The sequence below is a fragment of the Barbus barbus genome, assembly GCF_936440315.1.
Source record: "Barbus barbus genome assembly, chromosome: 43".
NCBI lineage: Eukaryota > Metazoa > Chordata > Actinopteri > Cypriniformes > Cyprinidae > Barbus > Barbus barbus.
The window spans coordinates 24,719,666-24,746,399 of NC_136721.1; the positions used below are offsets into that span (position 1 = coordinate 24,719,666).

The 26,734-nt window shown below is 35.0% G+C and overlaps 4 protein-coding genes across 4 annotated transcripts in view; 3 read left to right on the forward strand and 1 right to left on the reverse strand.

Annotated features, from left to right (window-relative positions):
* LOC306861931 (uncharacterized protein) overlaps positions 1-26,734 on the forward strand; it is a 1,169,885-nt gene that overhangs the window by 481,680 nt on the left and 661,471 nt on the right. The gene's annotated exons all lie outside the window — the stretch shown is intronic.
* On the reverse strand, positions 895-9,172 carry LOC306861932 (thioredoxin-like protein 1). The gene is made up of 8 exons (XM_079404432.1): positions 8,872-9,172; positions 7,775-7,871; positions 7,055-7,228; positions 6,519-6,641; positions 5,327-5,396; positions 4,003-4,175; positions 3,218-3,322; positions 895-1,220 (listed from the first exon to the last, which is right to left on the reverse strand). The coding sequence occupies exons 1-8, from the start codon at positions 8,967-8,969 to the stop codon at positions 1,191-1,193; spliced, it is 870 nt and encodes a 289-aa protein (XP_079260558.1). The 5' UTR covers positions 8,970-9,172; the 3' UTR covers positions 895-1,190.
* Positions 9,168-24,193, forward strand: LOC306861929 (asparagine--tRNA ligase, cytoplasmic-like). The gene is made up of 20 exons (XM_079404429.1): positions 9,168-9,227; positions 9,487-9,590; positions 9,722-9,819; positions 10,409-10,519; positions 10,643-10,738; positions 12,365-12,704; positions 13,281-13,363; positions 13,439-13,504; positions 14,707-14,799; positions 14,879-14,968; positions 15,577-15,655; positions 15,825-15,895; positions 16,359-16,445; positions 16,590-16,811; positions 17,840-18,039; positions 20,135-20,270; positions 21,119-21,232; positions 21,322-21,453; positions 22,200-22,331; positions 23,899-24,193. Exons 6-20 carry the CDS (start codon positions 12,671-12,673, stop codon positions 24,028-24,030), a joined length of 1,671 nt encoding a protein of 556 aa, XP_079260555.1. The 5' UTR covers positions 9,168-9,227; positions 9,487-9,590; positions 9,722-9,819; positions 10,409-10,519; positions 10,643-10,738; positions 12,365-12,670; the 3' UTR covers positions 24,031-24,193.
* Positions 25,366-26,734, forward strand: part of LOC306861930 (ferrochelatase, mitochondrial-like) — a 15,491-nt gene continuing 14,122 nt past the window's right edge. The window contains exon 1 of the mRNA XM_079404430.1: positions 25,366-25,597. Coding sequence (XP_079260556.1) covers positions 25,561-25,597 — 37 coding nt within the window. The 5' untranslated portion in view covers positions 25,366-25,560. The remainder of the gene's footprint in view (positions 25,598-26,734) is intronic.

A 26,734-nucleotide genomic window follows, 5' to 3' on the forward strand; every position in this document is an offset into this window, starting at 1 on the left:
TTTCATAATGCTTTATTTGCGCGTTTTAAAGCTTTAAGGATGTTAAACACAATAAAAAACGTATTTGTGTCATTTATGCTCATTTTCCAAAGAAAACAATCCATATCATAAATAAATATCATAAACAAATATTCACAAATGAACGCTAAAATAATACAGAATTCAATTAGAATTAAAAATGTACCTGTTATTGATTATTGCACTGATTATTTACTAATAACCAAATCTGAAATAAATCATATTTTGATTGTGTTTATTCGCGAGTTTTTCAATCGTTAAAACTTTAATATTGAACTAATTTAACAATCATGTTTTATTTTATGTTTTTAGGCTATAATTTTATAATATGGTCTCGTGTTCCGTGTTAATAATTTAACAATAATTAGCTACAAATAGAAATAAAAATAATAAACAGCCTAAATATCTAATGAATTCGATTAGCCGATCTATAATTGCTTAATAATCAATACTTTCTCGAACCAAATATTTAGCAGAAACACGGATTTAAAACACGTTTGGCCAAATATTATAGTTTATCTTCTTAAAACGCAATGTTTATAATGCCTTTTTTTAATGCACGGTATTTGCAGGTTATTGATTCTTTAATGAAAACACACCGTGTTATTGAAGTGATTGAAAATAATAATCATTTTAGTTTTAATGATTTTAAATTGTGTTTGTTTGTAGTTCTATGATTGAAAGATGATATTGCAAACACATGCGATGGTATTCGAGCGGGTCTCTGTATAAAGCGGTCGCTGATGTTGAGCTGATTGCGTGGCGTTTGCTGCCACCCAGCGGCCGGATCAGGAACAACAGCATACCTTTCTCACCAAAACTCAACATTGTTGCCAAAAAATGCATTTAGATTCATTCTTTTTTTTTTTTTTTTTATATAAAATATCAACAGTGTCAGTGCTGATAAACAACAGTAGCCACGTGCCTTTGAAAAAGGATCGACTTTATTTACAGGAACATTTCAGGAGGGTTTCAGATAAAAACAACTGATCCAGGGCCTCACTGAGACAAAGTCGTGTCTTCTCTCGCTCTCTCTCTCGTCTGAAGGCGAGCTGAGGGATGGAGCCGGCACTCGGCAGTGTCTCTGTTGGTGGTGATTTTGCCCAGTCATGTTGGCAGAGAGAGACGCCCATGGAGAGATTGCAGCAATATGTCGTGTCGTCTTTTCCTCTTCAGTGACTTTCTCCCTTCTTACCCACAACCTGTTTCACACACACACACACACACACACACACACACACACACACACACACAGACAGACACACACACACACAGACACACAGACACACACAGACACACACAGACACACACAGACACACACAGACACACACACACACACACACAGACACAGACACAGACACAGACACAGACACACACAGACACAGACACACACACACACAGACACACACACACACAGACACACAGACACACACACACACAGACACACACACACACGTTAAAAAGTGCACCATGTTTAATTTCCATCATGTGGAATAACAAAATATCCAGCAATAAATCCTGAATGAAATGAGCAGTGTTGGGGAAAGTTACTTTTAAAAGTAACGCATTACAATATTGTGTTACTCCCTAAAAAAGTAACTAATTACGTTACATTGTTACTTATTATGGAAAGTAACGCATTACGTTGCATTTGAGTTACTTTTTAAATCTGGGCAGGGTTTGCTTGTTTGTTTTTAATATAAACAAGTTCTTCTTGTACAAATGTAAAAGCCCTTTCACTCCAAAAGTGAAATGAATACACCTCAGGATGAAGGAAATGTAGATTCAGGTCTGTACGGTAGAGGACGCCGCTCAAACTAATCACATGAAGAATATGACGCAGGAGAAGAACGTTCAACACTATTCAACAATAACATAAATGAAACACATGTGTCGTTTTAGCTTATTATTATGGTTGAATTGGATCATCGAAGCTCAGTAGCAAAGACATTGGTTAATAACATGGGATTAAATACTTAAGTGATATTAACCAGCTGCATCACTGTGTGGTATGGCGCTTGCAACGCATCCTGCCGCAAGTCACTTCAACGCATAGTGAGAGCAGCTGAGAAGATCACTGGTGTCTCTCTCCCCTCCCTCCAGGACATTTACAGCACCCGTCTCACCCGCAGATCCCTCCGCATTGCAGGCGATCCCACCCACCCGACACACAGCTTCTTCAGTCTGCTGCCATCAGGGAGGAGACTGCGGAGTCTCCAGGCGAGGACCAGCAGACTGAAGGACAGCTTCATACATCAGGTTGTCAGGAAGCTGAACTCCCTCCCGTCCTTGCTCCCCCTCCCCTCTTTTACCCCACGCACCACTGAACTCTGACCCTCCGACACCCCCCCCTTATAAACTGTGACCTGCACCAGTCACTTTGTGCAGCATTGGACTGATCACTCATCCAGCATTGACTGCAAACTACCTCTGACAGTCTGATTAAAGACTGTTCTCTGAGCTCATATCACTTTAACAGACTGATAAGCTCTTTTTGCACTACACTCATTATACATACATACATATATATCGATCTACATAAATATATATCTACACAGTTTTGTTTATTTAACTGGTTTGCACTCAATCTGCCATGTGCCTTATGCCACTTTATCCATCTCTTTGTTTGTTTGTTTTTCTACAATGTCCTTATTTGTATATCTGTATAGTTGTATGTACTTATATGTAAACTGTATTTATCTGTATTTTTATGTCTACTGTCAGTGTTTAATGTTAACTGTATGCACCAATGGTCTGAGAATTACGCAATTTCTATTCTCTGTATGTATGTGCCGTACATGTGGAAGAATTGACAATAAAGCTGACTTTGATATTTGACTTATCTAACATATTTAATTATTGCATATTTTTTTTTATTGATTTTGAGGAATACTGAATCTGTTTTTGTGCAGGTAAGATGAGTAAATGCATGTAGATATTTAGTCTAGAACTACAGTAAGATTATTAACTCTGCACTTACTCCTGATTTCTCTCAACATGGCAACACAAGAGCTGTCAGTCAAGACATGAGAAACAAAGTAACTATTTCCTTCTAAATTAAAAATGCGTTACTTTACTAGTTGCTTAAAGTAATGTGATTATGTAACTCGTGTTACTTGTAATGCGTTACCCCCAACACTGGGAATGACTGAATGGTGGTAAGTGTGATCAGATAGTGTTGTTAACGTTCGTTCCTCACCCGTTTGAAGTCGTTCATGTTCGTCGCCTGGACAGGAGTCCCGATAAACGTCAAGTAGTTCACTTTTGTCGTCTCCTCGTCTCCTTGGTTTGACTTGATAAATAACTGAAGACAACAACATGTGGAAAATGTGAAACCTTTGATTGATCAAGTCCTATGGAGAAGATATCATGACATTAAATAAGATGAAGATTAAAACTAGACTTTTATAAAGTTCGGGAAGCATTTGTAAATTATCTGGATCTTTGGGGTTGCAAAAATTAAGCTGTTTGGATTTTAGTGATATAGGGACTTTTTACATGTAATGCAGGTGTATTTAGATATGCTTCTAGTCATTTACTTTTATTAACTATTTTTTTCTCCCTTGAAATAATTGTTATTAATTAAATAAGGTTATTTTATATTTTTATAAAGTTTGTGAGACCTTTGAATGGGATATTATACTTTGAGCTATTTATATTTATTATTATTCATTTAAATATTTATTTTTCTCACTTAAAATATTGTTATTAGAATAATATGCAATGAACATTTAAACAGATTTAAATGAAGTTTGGGAGACATTTGTAAATGACCTGAAAAATGCTCAAATGGCACATTCTGAGCTTAATATATTTATTTTTGTTTATTGAAATGTTTGTTTTGTATTTATTTATTTTTCTCCCTGGAAAAATTGTTATTCCGAATGAATGGATGTTGAAACGCAAGTGTTTTCTGTAAAGCTGCTTTGAAAGAATGTGTACTGTGCTACTGTGAAAAGCACCATGTAGTGTACTGTGACGTACAGTCACACTGTTGACGTTCTGAAACTTGACGTATCTGAGCGGGATGAGGCCGTCGTCTTTGTAGTCTTCCTCCGACAGATCCAGTGCCTGCGTGGCTTCGCTCCTCTCTGCATCATCGAAATCCATTGAATGAGGAAGATTAATGAAGATCTTCACACTCTTTGGGGCTTGAGCTGAGAACAGACATGAAGAGACGACAAAGATGATAATGTTTATATCAGAGATAGCATAAATACCAGCACTTCTGCACCAGATCTGAAGTGCTAAACTTATCCATATGCACTTCCTGGTCAATGCCTGTTTTGGTCACTTACTGGTGTTTGTCTAAATGTAAACACAGATGTGCATCAAAATATCAGATCATTTTGCATAGTGAATGCAGCTAGATCTAATATATATATATATATATATATATATATATATATATATATTGAATTTATCATCTAAATTTATATAAAACTATATTATAATTCTATATACACTACCAGTTAAAAGTTTTTGAACAGTATGATTTTTAATATTTTTTTCAGACTCTGCTCACCAAGCTGCATTTATATGATCCAAAAAAGCAGTGATATCGTGAAATATTTTTACTATTTAAAATAGACTGCTTTCTATTTGAATATCTGCTAAAATGTCATAAAAAACTGCTTAAAAAAACATGTTGTATTATTATTATTATATTATATTAGTAGATTTTTCTCAGGTTTCTTTGATGAATAGAAAGTTCAGAAGAACAGCATTTATCTGAAATAGAATTATTTTGTAACATTATTAATGTCTTTATCATCACTTTTGATCCATTTAAAGCATCCTTTCTAAATAAAAGTATTAATTTCTATAATTTCTTTCCCACAAAAAAAAATTAAAAATTATAGTGACTCCAGGCTTTTGAATGGTATCATGTATAATGTTACAAAAGCTTTTTATTTTAAATAAATGCTGACCTTTGGATCTATCTATTCATCAAAGAATCCCGAATAAAATGTACTCAACTGTTTTAAACACTGATAAAAGGATCATGTGGCACTGAAGACTGGAGTAATGATGCTGAAAATTCAGCTTTGATCACAGAAATAAATTACATTTTAAAATATATTCAAATAGAAAGCAGTTATTTTAAATAGTACAAATGTTTTACAATATTACTGCTGTATTTTGAATCAAAAGCAGGCTTTGTGAGCAGAAGATATATATATATAATAGAAAAATAAAAATATATATTTAAAAATAAAATATTATATTTATTTTACTTTTTGTATTTATATTGACTTTATAAAATATATCAATATTATATATGTATTATAAACTATATGGATCTCACCTAATTCTGCAGCCAGCAGCTTCATGGAGAAGAGTTTGACCGGTTGATTGAAGGCCATTGTGATCAGAAGCTGCAAACAAACGCAGAACGATCAGTCGTGAGATCATATTTACACTCGGTCTGTGTACCTGTGAAACTCACACTGACAGTAACCGTGATCTGATCTTATATAACATCACTGAGGACACTTTACAGTTTTACTTTCACTTTAACAGAAATCTGATACGGCTCATGTTGTGGAAGAAAATACAGAAAATACATGGCAAGTAACCGAAGCACTAAAATAATAAATTAAAACTGAACCTACACTAAAACTGAAATAAAAATTAATTAAATCCAAATAGCAATATTTTTAAAAGCACATACAAAATTACTTAAAATTAAAATGAAAACTGAAAATATAAAAATAAAAACTATAACAGCACATAAATAATACTAAAATAACAGTGTTCATAAACATTGGATGGAGCAGTTATTAAATAAATTGACAATTAAATTATATCTGACAATTAGTAATTAATTAGAAAATTAATAATAATAGTAATAATAATAATTATTTAAATCAAACTAAAATTAAAATACAACTATGTGGGAAAAAATAGTAAAAAAAAATCGACATGACATTGGTAATTAATTAATTATAATAATAAAACTAATAATTATTTGAAACAAAAATTTCAATTAAAACTAAAAATTAAAAAATAAAAGCTAATTCAAAATATTAATGAACACTCCTAATATATAAAAAAAAATACTAAAATAATACTGCTCCTAAACATTGGATAAATCAGTTAAATAATGTTTGACCTGATAATAGGTCATTAATAATAGTATTAAAAATAATTAAATAAAAACGGAATTATTAAAATATTAATGAAAACTATAATAGTATATAAACAAATAATAAAACACCGCTCCTAAACAAAATAAAACTTTCAACCAGACAATTAGTAATTAATTAATAATAATAATAAATTATATCATGAAAAAGTAACCGACAAAAAAAAAAGGAAATATTATTTGTTTACCTGCATGTCATGTGACCATTAACCAACATGTGATTGATCAGAAGTAAATACTTTAGCTGACAAAATAAAAAAGGTTTGTGAATCTCTACGATAGTGTAACAAAACACTGCCAGTTCCTTCTGAGATAAACAGGGCGTTCACACAGACATTTAAAGGCTTTCCACCTGTTCATCACAGTCTGACTCCAGGTAAGACGTGTCCTTGATTAAGCAGTTGTCAAAGCCACAGTCGTCGCTCTCGTTGAGACATTCACAGCCCGCTTTACTGACGAACGGCATCAGGTCCATCTGAACACACACAGGACACGATTACACTCACACACACACACACACACACACACACACACACAGGACACGATTACACTCACACACACACACACACACACACACACACACACACACACACACACACAGGACACGATTACACTCACACACACACACACACACACACACAGGACACGATTACACTCACACACACACACACACACAGGACACGGTTACACTCACACACACACACACACACACACACAGGACACGGTTACACTCACACACACACACAGGACACGATTACACACACACACACACACACACACACACACACACACACACAGGACACGATTACACTCACACACACACAGGACACGATTACACTCTCACACACACACACACACACACACACAATACAGACGGCGTTTCCTCACGTATCCTTTGGGAATATCCGAGTCCTCGTTGTTGCCGGGATCGTTCTCCACATGCTGTTTGATCTTCTCCTCCAGGCCGGAAGCATCAGCGCCCTGGTAAAGGTCCACACGCACTTTGTTTTGGAAGAACAGGAACGTCGGCGTCGCTGAGATATTATTGGCTGCAGCTGTTGCCTAGGAGACGGAAAATAAAACATTATTTTATTTTAGTGTCACTGAGATACTACTGCAGTTCTGAGTTAGTTTTATTAAGCACATCTATATAGTTTCAGTTTTAGGTATTTTAGTGCTTCAAGATCAACTAAATGAAAATGAGACAACTGGCTGAAATAAAATGTTTAACCCTCATGTTGTGTTTCAGAATGCTAGTTAATGTTATCACATTGAGCTAAAACTGTGTGTTACCCAACCTGTTACACTTTTATATTCCCAGTCAAAAATGGCAACAATTAACCAGAGATATGAGCATTTTTTTAAAAGGTTGGTCATTTTGGAACAACAAATTAGGTGAAGATTTATATTTTTTGTATATTTTATGTAAAAATATATGTATTTCTGTGTTATGTATTTCTATTAACAAAATTGTTATCGTTTTAGTTTCGTTTAAAGTCTTGGCCTGTTCTGAATTATAATATTTTGACAGTTTATGTCAAATTACAGATTTTGGAATAATGCAAATTTGTAAAAATGCATTGCTCTAAATAAGAAGCGCTCTCTCACCTGACAAACATGGACATCGACTTCCAGAAACACAACCTGAGGATATTTGTTGCTCAACATGTTGAACGCTGGAGCTATTCTGACACACGGACGACACCTGGACAGAGAAAAACCATCAACGGTCAACATCACAGACACACACATACAAATAAAACCACACACACGCTGAAAAACATGCAGAAATCATTCTGCTACGAAAATTCACAATTAATTATAAAGAAATGGCTAGTAATATGGATTAAAAAATTTGAAATTTGGGAGTAGAAAAACCAAAATAGTATTTTCTTGTAAAACATATTCCAATAAACTATGAGAAACCCTTTATACAGTGCATGAGATTTGACTAAAAACAACAACAACAACTCTGACATCTAATGATCTTCATCTGAAAACAACATCTCGAGACACTAAATTACAGTAAAAATAAATAAGTAACTTTCAGAATTCATAACCTCCTACTAAATATTAGCTGGAGCAGTTATGAATTACATTTTCAACCTGACAATTAATAATAATAATAATAATAATAGCAACAACAACATGTAAATATTTAATAATAATTAAATCATAGCAATGCTAAATTAAAATCAATAAATAACAATGTTAAAATAATAAATAATTTATTCATATTTTTTTTAATAATTATAACACTAAAATACTTAAATAAAAACTATCCAAATTACACACTCAGTAAAATATTTAAATATTTAGTGTTAACCTGCATGTCATGTGACCATGAACCAACATGTGCATGTGTTGTTAAATAAAACTGACTTAATATTATTTATATAGTAAATATTTGAAGTCAAAGCGGTAAGTTACCGAAACACAGGGTAAACACGGTACTTTTGTTAAGTACCTAAACCCATCAGCTGTGTCTGTCTGTGTGTGTCTGTGTGTGTGTGTGTGTGTGTGTGTGTGTTTTGCTAAGTCATGCCGGTGTTGGTTCAGTTCTTGTCCCCCGTTCACTCGGGTTTCTAGCGGGTCTGTCTGTGCTCTTAGTGCCCCGTCAGGTGTGTGTGTGTGTGTGTGTGTGTGTGTGTTCTCGGTTCTGTTGGGTTCGGCTGCAGCGGCCTCACACACACTCACTCACTCACCCGCTCATGGTGAACTTCACCACGGCCAGCCTTGATCCGGCGCCGCTCAGCTCCGCCTGGAACTCGGAGTCATTCCCGATCACCTTCACCCCGACCATGACTCAAACACACGGGGAACGAATCGCTGATTAGCGCTATTAATCGCTTCTTATCGCTCAGATTGATCCAAAATCACTTGATGGTCTCGGCGCGGCACGACGCTTCTCCCGGATCACACTTCCTGTGTAGTGATGACGAGGGTATTCGCGCTGACCAATCACAGACGACTCTACCCGTTTGTGATTGGTCAACCGGCCTGTTTTCGCGGGCGGTACCCGGGAACCGTTCATGAGGTGTCGCAAAGCAACTGTCGTGAGGTCCAAATAACTTTAATTTTATGTTTTTATTAATTTAAACCATTGTATTTGTATCTACAATAATGTTTTTTTATTATTAAAATTATTAAAAATATTATTATGGTTTAAAAGTACAATGATATTCATACTGTCGAGCGCACTCAAAAACCGAGCGGACTACAAAAACAAAAGTAAACAAAGTAAAACAAAACAATACATAGGATAATAAATCTCATATTCTCCTGTTCCAGAACAAACATTTTTATTCTTCTTCTTGTAGGTTGCCATGGTTACGGACCGAGCTAAACATGAGCAGGATCCAAACTCCGATAGTTTTCTTCCTGATTTCATTAGTTGCTCTGAACCAGACGAGCGCCGAGCTCGGTGTGTTTCATATATTATACAACAGAACAAAACATAGGATGCTTGTGTTTCTCTGCTATGAGACAGTATGTATATGAGAAAATAAAACTGACTTGAAGTGTTTATTTTTTGTTTGTTTGTTTGTCTTTCAGAGAAGAAAACACAAAAAAGGAGACTTAACGTGGCCTCCTTACCTAAGAAAAACAAGGAGCTCACGAAGCTTTCTTCCTTGAAGGGAAGACAAGAGCAGGTATAAGATCAGGTCATTTGACAGAAACTCCACCTGTTAATACATGCTGTCATATATATATAATGGACTTTAAATTATAATAAGTAAATAATCTAAAAATAAATGTTTTCCTATTATTAGTATTATTATTAAATTAATAAACAATGCATAAAAATAAAAATAAATTATAGCTAAATAAACTAAATATAAAAAATAATACCAGTATTTTTGAAAATATTACAAAATATTTTAATTGTACACTGTTCAATATATACACAAATTATTATAAAAATAAGAATAAACTAAATATATAAATCAAATGAAAATATTACAAATAAATAATATTTATTCAATCCAACTATTTTATTTTGATTCTATTATTGTATATTTTCTGTGTATTTAATTTAAAACAATATAATAAAAATTTAATTAATATGAAAGTAAATAATATATAAATGCATAATACTAAACAATACCCACAGACACCCTAGTATTGTGGTAGTGAGATTTACACATTCAGAAACATTTAAAGATTGACTGTTTTACTGTGATTTTCTGTTGTTGAATAGTGCAATATGAATTGTTGAAAGCATTGTTGGTGTTGTTTCAGCGCTTGGATGAGGATTTTTCAGTGCTTTTCGAAAGCACCTTTTCTCTGGAAATGAGCCTGTACTGTACTGTGCTGCTGTATGCCATCTGTCAGCTGCACTGCTGCCAACGTGTAAGACTTGACACAAAATAACCCTATAAAATAAACTGTTTGTACTACAGACATGAATGATTCCTGTGAATCAAGTCTATTAATGAATGCATGTATGTCTTTTCTGTTTTTGCCGAATCACAGATCTGCACGCGGAGGACAGAAAAGCCGTGGTCTGCTTATGTGGAGCTGGAGATGGTTGAGATGGGATGAGGAAGTTCACTTTTGTGATGAAGAGATGTAGATTGAATACATTCAGTACTGAATGAACACATCTGCACATTTGTTTAATAAATGTTTTATAGTACCTAAAGTTTTTTTTGCTAACGGATTTAAAGATTTTCAATAGCAACCTGCATGTGTGTTGCTCATTTTTGTTATATTACTTACTATTTTCCTCTTGCTCTGTAGTTCTTATTGTTGTTTAATCTTATGATTGGGAGGTTTGGAGGGCTTCTCCAGGGCTTTTGCTTTGGTGTAATAGCAGTAGTTGAATTTGCACTGGTCAGATGAAGTACAGGATGAAGTTCAGACAAAGTCTGAGCAATGAAACGTAGCTAAAATGATTAAATTAACCCTTTCTGTCTGTCTGTCTGTCTGTCTATCTGTCTATCTATCTATCTATCTATCTATCTATCTATCTATCTATCTATCTATCTATCTATCTATCTATCTATCTATCTATCATCTGTCTGTCTGTCTGTCTGTCTATCTATCTATCTATCTATCTATCTATCTATCTATCTATCTATCTATCTATCTATCTATCTATCTATCTATCTATCTATCTATCTATCTATCTAGCATCTGTCTGTCTGTCTATCTATCTATCTATCTATCTATCTATCTATCTATCTATCTATCTATCTATCTATCTATCTATCTATCTATCTATCTATCTATCATCTGTCTGTCTGTCTGTCTCTCTATCTATCTATCTATCTATCTATCTATCTATCTATCTATCTATCTATCTATCTATCTATCTATCTGTCTGTCTATCTATCTATCTATCTATCTATCTATCTATCTATCTATCTATCTATCTATCTATCTATCTATCTATCTATCTATCTATCTGTCTCTCTATCTATCTATCTATCTATCTATCTATCTATCTATCTATCTATCTATCTATCTATCTATCTATCTATCTATCTATCATCTGTCTGTCTATCTATCTATCTATCTATCTATCTATCTATCTATCAATCTATCTATCTATCTATCTATCTATCTATCTATCTATCTATCTAGCATCTGTCTGTCTGTCTGTCTATCTATCTATCTATCTATCTATCTAGCATCTGTCTATCTATCTATCTATCTATCTATCTATCTATCTATCTATCTATCTATCTATCTATCTATCTATCTATCTATCTATCTATCTATCTATCTATCATCTGTCTGTCTGTCTGTCTCTCTATCTATCTATCTATCTATCTATCTATCTATCTATCTATCTATCTATCTATCTATCTATCTATCTATCTATCTATCTATCTATCTATCTATCTATCTATCTATCTATCTATCATCTGTCTGTCTGTCTGTCTCTCTATCTATCTATCTATCTATCTATCTATCTATCTATCTATCTATCTATCTATCTATCTATCTATCTATCTGTCTGTCTGTCTATCTATCTATCTCTATATTGTAAAATTAAACTATATTAAATCATTATAAATGCTGTTTTGATCTGTAGTAGGCTATCCACATTTGGATTTGCTTAAAGGGTTAATTCACCCCAAAATTATTTCGTTAATTACTCATCCTCATGTCGATTCAGCATATATTTATTTATATTTTAAATTATGGAGAAAAAAAATACTGCCTGATTATTATATAATGTTTGTGCAGAAACAGGTTCAGTGACTGACGGAGGTCCGAAAACAGCCAATTCTACTCGCCCTTGTTCAAACTCCCGCCCCCTCATCTCATCCCAACCAATCAGCTTCCCCGAAAAAGCGTCATCTTGCGAACGGGCCAATCCCCGGCTGAAGCGACAGCGCAGAACGGCTCGCGCCTGCGCATGCGTCTCCGGCGACTCGTGCGCGTGTGTGTAGTGACGGGAAGCGAAGCGACGGAACCGTTTAACGGAGCGTTTACCTCAAAACATCTTCAGGACCGAACCGGACTCCGCTCCTCTGCGGTCTACAGCGTGATATGGCGGACGAGGGCGTCGCTCAGATGTCGATCAGTGAGTTTGAGCATGATTATGGTGATGATGAGGATGATGCTGCATATTGCGTCAGATACAATTATTAAAACTGATATATTCTACACATACTGTATTTATACATACTGCAGTACACAACACATACTGTATTTACACATACTGCAGTGCACAACACGTGTATTATTCAATATACCACCAATAAAGTTTTATATGGATCAATATACTACATAAAACCCAATACACTACCCATTCATATCACTGTATTGATATATTTATTAGCATGTAACAAACTACTGGATTTATATACATAGTTATACTTATAATTATACTCTAGTGTTTAGATTTACACAATCTCTGCAGAGAATGTGCTGATCAATGTCTATACACGTTATATTTAATAAAAATATTTAAAATGACAATGTGGCACCTTATGATTTTAAATATAACTTTGTTTATAAGCAATCAACTGAGTGAGACTAATTAAAGAAGAGTTTCAGTGCCCTAGCTAGCACACTAAAGACACCCGAGTGGCCTCCAGAAGTGAAGTGGGATCTGGATCTGCATGTAATGTAAACGCTGCTGTTATTTCTCCTACAGAAGAGCTGTATGTGTCTGATAAACAGGGCAGTGATGTGGATGGAGACGGATCGGAGCAGAAGCCCTTTAAAACGCCTCTCAAGGTGCCTCGTCCTGGCTGATGCAATCATTTTCATTCTTGGGTTATCATTCCGTAACGTTCTCTGTAATCTTCCCAGGCACTGTTGTTTGTTGGAAAAGAACCTTTTCCGGTGATCTATATGGACTCACAGAAGGAAGGAGAGGTGTGAAACCTGCACATAACACTTACTAACCAGCAACTAACTAACAGGAGCAAAAATAATCATATGGATCTATTGATTCGAAAGATTGGTTCCTAACATAAATGTACATTTTATAATAAAAAAGTACTATGAAGTATCATCAATCAGGGAACCCTGACAAAAATGACAAGTATATAGAATTAAATAATCTATAAAATATTCCATTTAAAACTGTGGTGTTTTAAAATTTTCTTTTTGTATGCATATTATATATTGTTATAGTTTTTAATTAATATTTTGAGTTCACTTTTTTTCCATTTTTAATTTTAGTTAAGGATTTTGTTGTTGTTGTTTTTTTTTTTTTTTTGTAAATATCTATATCGTTTTTACATTTGAAATTTCTGTTTTAATTCCAATTATTTTAGTACTTGAAATAGTTAAAATAAATTAAAGTTTTAGTTTTTTTATATTTTATTTTATTATAGTTTATGGTTATTTTGTTTCAAGTGACAAGTAAAAGGTTTTTATAGTTATAGTTTTAGTAAACTAAAATAACTAATAAATAAACTAAACTATTTTAGTTTATTTAAATAATAAATAAACTAAAATAACTAAAAATGTTATAATTATATATAGTGTATATGAATTGACATTGCCTAAATTTAAGAGCTTTTTTTGTAAATCTAAATGAAATGTTAGGATCCTTGCTGTCTATGCAGGGTCATACAGCTCTCAGATTACATCAGAAATATCCTAATTTGTGTTCTGAAGGCGAACAAAGGTCTTACAGATTTGGAGTGACATGAGGATGAGTAATTAATGACTGAATTTTGATTTTTGGGTGAACTATCCCTTTAAGGGTTTATGTAGTTTTTACTTCTTGATACACCAATCTGTGCAGACATGTACACAAAAAAAATAGATTTCCAGTCTGTAGTATTTATAAAATGTTATATTAGCTATATCTTATGTTTTGGAAAAAATAAAAATAAAACGGGAATTAAAAATGAAACTTAAGTCTAACATTGTCACAAATGTACATTTTTGTTTTCATGGTGCATATACAATTTATGCCTGTTTCACTATTTTTAATATCATGCATTATTTAACATTCATATTTGACAAGAACATGTTAGAAGGTAGTAAATAATAACTTACCAAAGATTTAATTGTAGTGTATCTTGTTAATAGCTGAAGCTTTTGTTTTAATGTTGTGGTGTCAGCGTTGGTCCGTCATCTCTAAGACTCAGATGAAGAACGCAAAGAAGCTCTTCAATCGAGAGCAAATGAAGCATGAGAGCAAAGACAAGAAGGAGGTACGTGATTCTCATCCGGTAAACCGAGCTCCGTCAGCGTCCTGTATGTCGGTTTTAAACTCTGTCTCATGATTGACAGGCTGAAGATGCTGATCGCAGAGAGAAGAATCTGGAAGAAGCTAAAAAGATTGTCATCGAGAACGACCCGAGCCTTCCTGAACCCAAAACTGTGAGAGTTTCCTGAATTATGTGCAGAATATATAATATAGTGACTGTATAATGGCACTGAGTTATTATGCTTTTAAGTAAAGCATTTTGAGCTGCATTTTATACATGAAAGGTGTGAAATCAATCAAATGTTTTATTTTTACAGTGTGAGGATGGGTAGGTTTACATTTATGCATTTAGCACACGCTTTTATTCAAATCAAGAAAAGAAGAACAAAGCAATCCAGCAAAGGTTTTGGGACACAAAATTCGTCACTGCAAATGAGTTCGATCTGATTTCATATTCTCAAATGAAATTACATGTGTTACATGTGCATCTGTCCTGAATTGCAGTCGTTGCATTCATCAGACGCAAATAAACATCCGTACCACGGCACATCCAGTATTTTTCTTAACAGGTTAAGAAAGTAGTCGAATATAAAGGTTTACATGGCTAATATTTTCCTGTGTTAACCAGCCCTTTAAATTCAATAAATTGATGTATTTACATTCCCATTGAACCATCAGTCCGGTTATTGTTGCATGATAGCCAGTGAAGCTGAAATTAAAGTGAAAGTGTTCCTCTTTATCTTGAAGTCAGTTTTTGTGGTTTATTTTCTGTCACGCTCAGGTGAAGATTGATAAACTGGAGGCGCTGAGAGAGCAGAGGGTGAAGGTGTTCGGTTGGGTCCATCGGATACGCAGGCAAGGTGAGCAGATTTAGTTTTCTTCTACCGAACGAGCCTGAAATCACAATCCTCAGCAGTCTTACTAAACGGCTCCAGTCAGAATCTACTACATGAACATGCATAAAGCATAGTTTCAATGAAAATATAAAATATAGTTTGTTTTAAAATATGTTTGCTCATGTTTTCTTAGGGAAGAACCTCCTGTTTATTGTGCTTCGTGATGGAACCGGTTTCCTGCAGTGTGTTCTTACGGACAAACTGGTACTGTCTGTGTTTGTTGATATTTTACACAATTAAAAATGGGTAGATTAGTTCTGTAAACCCTGTTAGTTGTAAGAGCTGTTGGTTATTAAGCTTGAAGATGGGTAAAGTCCTAATTAAAATAAAATAAAAATAGAACCGAAACTGATATATGATTAAGGCTAAGCGATGCCCTAATTACAATACATGCATGCATACAAATAAATAAATAAAAGCAAAGATGATATAGGATTAAGGTCACTACTTAAAAAAAAAAAAAAATAGAAGAATATATAGGAGGAAGTTGAGGTGATGCCAAGAAAAAATAATATAAAAATGTATACAATTTACTAAAATAAATATAATTTATAATATGTATTAATGTACAAAAATTCTAAAAATATATATTGTATGATATTTTCTGCATACCTCAATATTATCTATTTTTATTTGGATCGTGTTGATGAATGTGTGTTGTGTGCAGTGTCAGTGTTATAATGGCCTGGTGTTGTCTACGGAGAGCACCGTCGCTCTGTATGGAATCGTGAAACCTGTTCCTGAGGGCAAGCAGGTGAGGCAATTACCCAGATAAATTAATTAATGTTAATATGAATTTAATATAATATTACTTCCCTGTATTTAAAGGTGTAGTTCATCTAAGAATGAAAGTTCTGTCTTGATTTCTAAAATGTATTTTATGGTTTTGTTCTGAAAGGCTCCGGGTGGCCATGAGCTGCACTGTGATTTCTGGGAGCTGATTGGTCTCGCTCCGGCCGGCGGCGCCGATAACCTGCTGAACGAGGAGTCTGACGTGGACGTGCAGCTCAACAACAGGCACATGATGATCCGTGGGGAAAACGTCTCCAAGATCCTGAAAGTGCGGTCCACCGTCACGCAGTGTTTCCGGGATCATTTCTTCAGCCGGGGCTACTACGAGGTCATTCCCTGAACCATGCGTTAGAGCAGGGGTGTCCATACTCGGTCCTGGAGGGCCGGTGTCCTGCAGAATTTAGCTCCAACTTGCCTCAACACACCTTTATGGAATAAGAGCTTGATTAGCTGCTTCAGGTGTGTTTAATTAGGGTTGGAGCTAAACTCAGCAGGACACCGGCCCTCCAGGACCGAGTTTGGACACCCCTGCGTTAGAGAATTGGTTTAGGATTAGGATGAGTTTGTTTCTTCTTTAGATTTGGAGAAATGTGGTATTCCATCACTTGCTCAGCAATGGATGCTCTGCAGTGAATGGGTGCCGTCAGAATGAGAGTCCAAACAGCTGATAAAAACATCACAATAATCCACACCACTCCAGTCCATCAGTTAACATCTGGAGAACACAAAAGCTGCACATTGGCTAGAAACAAATCCATTATTAAGACACTTTTAACTTCAAACAGTTCCTTCTGGCCTAAATATGAGTTCATAATCCATAATAATGCTTCCTGCAGTGAAAAAGTGCATCTCCTGTTGTCTCTAACATCAAAATGCAGCCACATACAGTATCTGTTTAGAGCTGTTTTGTACTTTAGTTTTGGTTCCTAAGCGGTGCTTGATCTGTGCAGATTTCCCTCCTGGTTCAGGTCAGACCACTTTTTCACTGGAGGAAGCGTTATTATGAATTATGAGCTCATATTTTAGTTAGAAATTATGGATTTGTTTCAGCTTTTGTCTTCTCCAGATGTTAACTGATGGACTGGAGTGGTGTGGATTATTGTGATGTTTTTATCAGCTGTTTGGACTCTCATTCTGACGGCACCCATTCACTGCAGAGCATCCATTGCTGAGACACATTTCTCCAAATCTGATGAAGAAACAAACTCATCCTGATCTTGAATGGCCTGAGAGTGAGGACACATTCAGCTAATGTTCATTTTTGGGTCAACTATATATGTAATTGTGCAAAATCTCGTTTTGACGCACAGGATGTTGTTTGTTTTAGTAAACACCGATGTTTGTTGTTGTTCTCAGATAACTCCGCCCACTCTAGTGCAGACGCAGGTGGAGGGCGGCTCCACACTCTTCGGTCTCAACTACTTCGGTGAGGATGCATACCTGACCCAGTCGTCTCAGCTCTACCTGGAGACCTGCATCCCTGCGCTGGGCGAAACCTTCTGCATCGCACAGTCGTACCGCGCCGAGCAGTCGCGCACACGCAGACACCTGGCCGAGTGAGTCTGGGACCCTTCAGCATTCATTCAGTGAAACTCTTATGTCCCTTCTTTAGCTATTAATTAATTCACTTTTACATGTTGTTTGAACATAAAAGTGTGTTGGCAGTGTGTGTACACACCCACCCTATAATGATAAAAATCCACCCAGTGTTTTTTTTTTAAATCCCCCAAAATAATAACCCCTTTCTCAAATCAAGCCGTCCTCAGCTTCTTGTCTCTGTGAAGTCACACAGACCCCGGCCACTCCCACAATTGTTGATTGACACTTTTACCTTAGATCCGCCCTGAGTGAGCTGTAACAGTCCGCCATTGTTTCACCACTGGAGCAGATGTAGACAAGAATGGCTCCTAAGCGATTGAGGCGTTCTGTTGTTGGATGTAATAATGAACATAGCAGTCGTCATTTACTCCCGACATCTGAGCCGCTGAAGACACAGTGGATTACGTTTGTTTTTGAAGAGAATGCACCCCCAATCTGCCTAAATGCGTCTTAGGCGTGTGAATCGGCACTGGTTTCACAATTCAATTAGTTTACGATTATCATGTCAACGATTTGATTCAACTTGATATCACAATGCATCACGATTATATCAAATTTATTTTGTGCATTTTTATTCAATTATATTAGCAGGCTACTTTTTAAAATAATTATGTTTATGATTAATATATTAATTAATAAATAATTATTATTGTTAAGAATTAAAAGTAAATATAGCTTCAAAACATACAAGCAATTATAAAGTAATGAAGGGGGGAAAAGACAATTACAAGTGATAAAATGCACTGTCAGTATCTGGGAGTGCTTTCAGTATCAAAAAGGTTTACAGCTAATCATACTTATGGGTTTTTCTTTTTTCCTCAGCCTTATTGCCATTTGATTATTTGCTACTGATGAGATAATAGACACTGGCAGTTTTAATAGACTGCATTCACACTAATGCACAGATATATTTCCACATATCAGATGTTTTGTCCTGTTCTGAAAACACACTGACAGTGTTTACATCAATTTCGTTTCATAAAAGTAGATGCAAGTGCATTTAACCTCAGCCGCGAGCTTCAGCGCGAAAGTCGTGCATCTAATTCATACTGCATTCCAAACGGCAGAAATTAAAGCATATCTAAAGTAAAAGACTAACAGCGAGTGGAAGCACTGTCAAGTAATGCTCACGTGTCTCAGAGCGCATATTCTGTGCAATGAAGCCTGCCGCGTTTGTCTAGTGCACACACGTCCCATACGCAGGAAAAAGCTCCGATTTGAAAATAGACAGTGCATTTTTAATATCGCGTGACAAGCACATATGTGAATGACATCATAAGGTCTATTAATGCATCGATGCAGAATTGTCCAAGTCTGCATCGCGATGCATTGATGCAACGATTAATTTCGAAGGCGCAATGGGTCTATGTTCATGTGAATCATTTGTGATTCAGCTTCACCTCCAGAAGAAGTGAGTATAAGGTTATTTTATGAATCTTTGCAAATTGCCTTTTCTAATAATGTGCTAGTTAGCAAGTTCCGCGGCTAAAATAAACAGAACAGCTCCTCACCCCACGGAAGAGAGGGGCGGGGTCAACAGAGCTCATTAGCATTTAAAGGGACACGCACCAAAATGGGTTGCTGTGAAAAGAGCTGTTTTTGACAGGGTTAAAATGGTGTTGTTTACGACGTGATGTGACGTGACATGTGGCCAAGTATGGTTACCCATACTCGGAATTTGTGCTCTGCATTTATCACATCCAAAGTGCACACATACACCGTGAACAAAACGGCTTCTGTTTAAAAACAACACGAGCGCTTGTCAGCTTCTGCTGTAAAACGTGAACTCACGATGCCTTGAAAGTGGACAATACAGGCTTTTTTGACAACACATGTTTAGGGTTCAGATTGCAAAATATGTGGAGAACAATGCACGGCAATCAACTCTTTTTTTCTTTTTTTCTTTTTTTTTTTGGAAAGTGGCGTTTATCGTTTTTTGCAAATAAACTCTTCATATGTATTTAAAAACACAACTCGGCGTCATGCAAGGACATAACTGAAACCGACAGAAGCATGTCAGTGTAATGTGTGTGTGTGTGTGTGTGTGTTCAGGTACACCCACATCGAGGCTGAGTGTCCCTTCATGACCTATGAAGACCTTCTGAACCGGTTGGAGGATCTGGTCTGTGACGTGGTCGATAGGGTCCTGAAGTCTCCTATTGCGCAGCTGCTCTACGACATTAACCCGGTATGACCCCTGACCTCACACTGAGCTTCACAGTCACAGATAAACCTGGAAATGTCATGATATTTTACATTTTAGGCCTGGATTATGTGGAAATTCATGGAAATTAACTTCACCATTTTTGTAATTGTTTTCGATTTTTATTAGTGTTTGTTTTTTTAAAAACTATTTAGTTTATTTTTATTCCAGTTTTAGTAATTTTAGCACTTAAACTTTAAATGAAAATTGGCGACTTAGTTTACGTTTTTTTTTCTTTTTTTTTTTTTTTTCTTTTTTTTCAGTTAACAAATTAGTTTTAGTTAATGATAACAACGTTGTCAGAAACTGGAAGGGTTATGGAAATTTATTAAAAAAGATGAAGGTTCTGGTTTTATTTACTTTTTATTTTTTCATTTTTATTTCAGTTTTAGTCAATTTGGCACTTCAATTTGAAATGAAAAAGAGAAATCTTGCCTAGGCAGCTGACTAAAAATATTTTTTCTTTTGTGTGTAATTAACTTTTTTTTTCGATCAACATACATAAAAAAAAAAATAAAATTGTTTTAGTTAATGAAAACAACATTGTCCCAAATGATTGGAAAGATGGAAATTTATCTTGAAGTATTTCAATTTTTTAAATTTATTTTTATTTCAGTTTTAGTCATTTTAGCATTTCAACTTTAAATGAAAATGAGAAATGTTGCCTTGGCAGCTGACAAAAAATAAAATAGTTTTCCTTTTTTTTTTAGTTTTTGTTAGCAATAACAACATTGTTACAAATGACTGGAAGGGTCATTGAAATTGATAAAAATCAAAAAGTATGGAAGCTCTTAAATCTGTGCAGTAAATCTTTTTTTATTTCTCTCCTGCAGGACTTCAAGCCTCCCAAACGGCCGTTCAAGAGGATGAACTACACCGAGGCCATCGAGTGGCTCAAAGAGCACGACATCAAGAAGGATGATGGGACGTTTTATGAGTTTGGAGAGGTGTGTTTTATTGGGTTTCATATGTTATTTCCAAGAGTGCTCAACTGCAAAAGCTTGGATATTTGACCGTTTGTGTGTGATTTCTGCAGGATATCCCAGAAGCCCCTGAGCGACTGATGACCGACTCTATTAACGAGACCATCCTGCTGTGTCGCTTCCCAGCCGAGATCAAATCCTTCTACATGCAGCGCTGCGCTGAGGACCACCGCCTCACCGAATCGGTCAGGATCCTCAGTAACAATTAGGCTTGCGTATCGAAAACCGGTTCCAGATTCCCAAGAACTGGGTATTCGATAAGACGCGTGCATTTCGATTCTGCTTAATGATTCCTGCATTCGCATTTTAATGTGATTTTAAAACGATTTAAGTGTAGGAACAGAAAGCGCACGCGTCTAAAGCATAAGCGCGAGCACAGAGAACAGCGGTCTCGGTGTGAGTTTGTGTCGGTTCTTGTGTCGGGTTTTTAAACTTTTAATGACAGTTTCTGTTCCTGAAATTTGGTTTATTTATTTATGCTATTGCTAATTGATTTGTTTGTTACTATTTTATTACTGACTGTTTACTTTAACACTTTAAATATTAGAAATGTATATTAATCTAGTTGTTTTTGCTGTGGTATTTTTGTTAAAAGCATTCCTCTTGCAGTGTTCTGTAGGCTGCAGATTTTTCCTCATGTTATTCAGCTGCAACAGAATGCTTTGTAAAAATTGCTTTGATTTTTTTTTATCTTATTGGAATCAAAACCAGGAATCGATAAGAAAATTCAAACGATACCCAACCCTATTAACAACCACAGCCGATCACAACATATTCGGTGTTTAAACATGCAGATATATGAACCAATGAGAAACCAGAAGAAAACTCAAGCTACATACAGAAAAGACATTAATATGCAAAAGGACAAAAATGTCAGTATCAGCAGAGTTGTGTTGTAGTTGGCTGAAGTGTGTGTGTGTGTGTTTGTCAGGTGGATGTGCTGATGCCTAACGTCGGTGAGATCGTGGGAGGCTCCATGCGTATCTGGGACTCTGAGGAGCTCCTGGAGGGGTATAAGAGAGAGGGAATCGATCCCACACCCTACTACTGGTACACCGACCAGGTAACGGCCAATTGGCTATATTTCATATACTCTACCATTCAGAAAGGGACAGTAAAGACATTTATAAAGTTACAAACGATTTCTGATTCAAATAAATGCTGTTCTTTCTATTCATCTGTGAATCCTGAAAAATAAAATGCATCACCGTTTCCACAGAAATATTGGGCAGCACAACTGTTTTCAACATTGATAATAATCAGAAATGTTCCTTGAGCAGTAAATCAGTATATTAGAATGATTTCTGAAGATCATGTGACGCTGAAGACTGGAGTAATGATGCTGAAAATACATATTTTAAATGAGAATAATTTCACTGTTTTTACGTATTCTTGATCAAATAAATGCAGCTTGGTGAGACTTTCAAATACATAAAAAATATTACCATCCCCAAACAGCTTGATATTTGTATTTGCTCACAAATTGTCTACATTTTAAGTAGACGTTGTTGGCAAGTGGTATCACAAAGTTAAATGTAAATGATAATTTATAATAAATAGTTTAATGCATTTAATAATCAATGCATGTTTGCAGGAAGAATATTGAATCCTTTTTTTACATTCACATGCACCATTATAACAATACGTAGAATCAAGCAGCACTATTTTTTTTTTTTCATAAAATATTTTAATATACTGTATGACATGCCACGTGGAAACTTCTATGCCTTATTTTGAGAGATAATGCAAATGTTGTTCATTAAGAAAAACTACGATTTGATTACTCAAAATACACTGGGGGAAAAATTTACTTTGAAAAAAAAAAAAAATGCTTAGAAATTGGTAATACATTATTTTTTTTTTAATTGATTATTTGACAGGGACAATAGACAGTCAGAAAACTGCCCCAGTATTAGCTACAGAGCTAAATGTCATCTGCTGTCCCTGGGCAGGAAAATACAAAACAAATTATGTGACAAAAAACAACAGTATAATTCCATTTACAGTTAAATCCCTCCAAAATTTAACATAAAAAATATGATCCCTCACATAGAAACTACAATCCAAATTTCTACAAAATATCCCCTATAAATACTACAAAGCATCATCCTACAAACAATGAGAACATTTTACAACTCAAAGTTTCATTCAAAATACAGAAATGCTGGTCACACACCTGACTCGTTTTTGTATGTAGCTTAAAGTGTGCTAAAGTAGAACACTGTCTTATAGTAATTGGTAAATTATTCCAGTTTTAACAGCCCTTACAGAGAAAGCTGAACGACTAAAATCAGTAGCTCTAAAATTCACTGCACAATCAACTCTAGACGAAGCTCTAGTTTCTTATATTTTCAGTACAAGAAAACACTAATTCCTTCAAGGGTGAAGGTGCAAATTTCACAAATAATTACAGAAACATCACGTAACACACCGAATTAAACATGAAATTTTGACATAGACTGAAATAATAATTTTCTTTGAAAACAATCTTCAGCTTCATCATTTTACAGTGTAGTTTGAATATAATACTGTCATTAAATTTAATGCTGCCAAAATCATTGCAGATGGTTCAGTGTAATGTCTAGCTGTTTGTCATAACACATCAGCGTGTGGATGCTTGTGTGTTTCAGAGGAAGTTTGGCACGTGTCCTCACGGCGGATACGGGCTGGGTCTGGAGCGATTCCTCACCTGGCTGCTAAACCGCCATCACATCCGGGACGTCTGCCTGTACCCACGCTTCATTCAGCGCTGCCGGCCTTAAACACACACACACACACACACTGCAAGAGACCAACTAGGAAATCAAATCTCTCTCTCATTGCCATGTTTAGAGATCTAATCAGAAGACGGTTTGAATGGTGATTCGGTGTTGCATTATATTCTTGTAATATTCATCTGTGGCATAATAAATCAATGAGATCATGCATTTGTGTTTGATTCCACTAGAGGGAAGCAGAGAAGCTCAACCGCACTGCGATTTGTCTTCATAATCATATTCAGAAGAAATAGGTCAGAAATGAAGGTTTGTAAGAGGCAGTTTATGTTGTCTATTATAATGTGCATCATCTAATGTGTTCCAGCAAGAGACAATTGAAGCAGTGAGGTAATAATTTAGTTGATTTGATGACAATATTCAACCCAAACACAGTCAATCATTGAACAGAGACTGAAGAATAGCGATGAATCTGAATAACAGATGTATAAGAACATTGCAATAGCATTTGTTGGTTTGTTCCAGTAAAAGAGAATAAGTTAATATGTTATGGCTTGTAGCAGAACCGGTTACAGCAGGAAACGCCTGTTAAAAACATATAAAATATTATGGCATTGCTTTTACTTCCTATTGATACAAATTCACTTTTTCTGCTTGTGGATGAAGATCAGGACTCAAACCAATCATACGTGGAGAAAGATGGATTATTAGGAAATTTCATTTAAAATGTCAATTGCTTTCACATGCAAAGAGAAGTTAACCCTGTTCTTTATATATATATATATATATAATTATTTAGTAATTGCATGACAGACATTAAATATAGAGGCCCAAACCTGCAGAAATAAAAATAAATGTAGTAAATAAAAAAATAAAGAAAAGTTAAAAAAATAAATACTGTATATAGTAGGATATGATAGCACTTAGTTTAAAATGATATAATAAATAATTTAATAAATCAATAAAATAATTTGCTTTAACATGCAAAAAGATTTTTCATTAGCCCTGTGCTTTTATAATATAACAAAATTAATTTTGACATTAAATATAGAGGCCTAAACTGCATAAACTAAAAATAAAATGTAAATTTAAAATAAAAACGAAAGAATAAAGCATAAAAGGACAACATTTAAAAGGTTAAAAACAAATACTGAGAATAATAAAGTAATACAAAAATGAATTATATTTGCTTTATTTATTTGTTGAGCCTCCATAATTAAAAAAATATGGCAATACACTAAAAAAAAAGAGTTATGCAGCGTCTGTTTTAAATAAACTATAAAAGTTGTGCATTACGCGTCAAATGAAATACAGACCCTGTAGGTTGTGTTTTCTGTGAATGAACACAGGCACGCGCTTCACGCAAGGCTCTCGTCACGGCGCGGGGGCGGGGCCAGGGAGCGTCATGACGCCGTGATAACAGTGACACCGATCAGCAGATGCTATTGGCTCTATGTCGGAATTTGGGCGCTTTAGAAAGACGGAGGAAACCAAGAAGCGCTTTCATTCTACAGTTTAAGCAATTCGCTCGTTTCTGCCGCTGGAAAACCAGGAGACTTTACGCCGGAGCGCGGAATAATGTCAGTTTTGGGAGGCGCGTGCCGGCTCGTGCAGCGTGAGTGTGTTTACGACTCTAAATCCACATGAGATTCACTCATTCACTCACTGAGGAGGTTATATAATCATCTATAATCATTAATCATGCAGAGTGAACAGTGCAGGGGCTGAAATGAGCCGTGTTTATGTCAGCTCTGTTCGTGAAGGTTAAAGTGACTTTCCTCTGTTTTTCAGCTCTTCAAATGTTTTCATATCTGCATTAACACGCGGGAAGTTAAACGACTGCACGAGGTTTAGATTCGCGAATCGACAACAAAAAGCAGGAGTTAAAGTTTCCGTGGCGTTAAACATCATGTTACACAAGACGCGCTTTAACAACTTGCGCCAACAGCGACTCCGTGCGGCCGAGCGGCGCTACTGCAGCGCTCTCACTCCACAATACATGCAGCAACTTATTCATCAGATAATACATGCCACTGAGTTGTGTCCTGGTGCTTGGTTCGGTCTTAAAAATGTAGACTAAAATATATATTTATATAGTAGTACTAATCAAGGTTTTGTTATAATATTATTACATTTACATTTAGCCATTTAGCAGACGCTTTTATCCAAAGCAACTTACAAAAGAGGACAATAGAAGCAATCAAAACCAACAAAAGAGCAATGATATGCAAATTAATATTACTTTATTAATTAGTGTTATACTATATATATGTATATAATTTAATGTGTGTGTTTGTGTGCGTGTGTGCATGTATGTGTATATATATATATATATATATATATATATATATATATATATATATATATATATATATATATATATATATTATTGCTTAGCTTTTTCATTTATCTGTATTAAATTTTTGTTTTAGCCAAATAATAACATAAATCTTACAAAAACAAGATCACATTTGAAAATTATATGCCATTTGTTTTGCATAAAGTACATTTCACCACAAATTATTACATTCCTATAATGCAAATTAAATATTAGGCTCATTACTTACTCATTACTTTAATGTTTGTGTGTGTGTGTGTATACATACACACTTTTTAAAAATTAAAATCAGCAAAAATATAAATTAAAGCTGAATAGAAATATTTTTAAAAAATAACAAAGCATATGTCAGAATTACTAAAACTTAAATCTCAACTTAAAATATTAATAAATACTATGATAGTATATAAATAA

Bases quoted from the DNA above. Each gene is read 5' to 3' on its own strand.
- LOC306861932 (XM_079404432.1), bottom strand. From the start codon at position 8,969: ATGGTCGGGGTGAAGGTGATCGGGAATGACTCCGAGTTCCAGGCGGAG. The intron at 7,872-8,871 runs GTGAGTGAGTGA...TTCTCTGTCCAG, and splicing joins GTGAAGTTCACCATGAGCGG to GTGTCGTCCGTGTGTCAGAA. The intron at 3,323-4,002 runs GTACGTCACAGT...TGTTGTCTTCAG, and splicing joins AGAACGTCAACAGTGTGACT to TTATTTATCAAGTCAAACCA.
- LOC306861929 (XM_079404429.1), top strand. From the start codon at position 12,671: ATGGCGGACGAGGGCGTCGCTCAGATGTCGATCA. The intron at 13,505-14,706 runs GTGTGAAACCTG...TTGTGGTGTCAG, and splicing joins ACTCACAGAAGGAAGGAGAG to CGTTGGTCCGTCATCTCTAA. The intron at 22,332-23,898 runs GTAACGGCCAAT...TGTGTGTTTCAG, and splicing joins ACTACTGGTACACCGACCAG to AGGAAGTTTGGCACGTGTCC.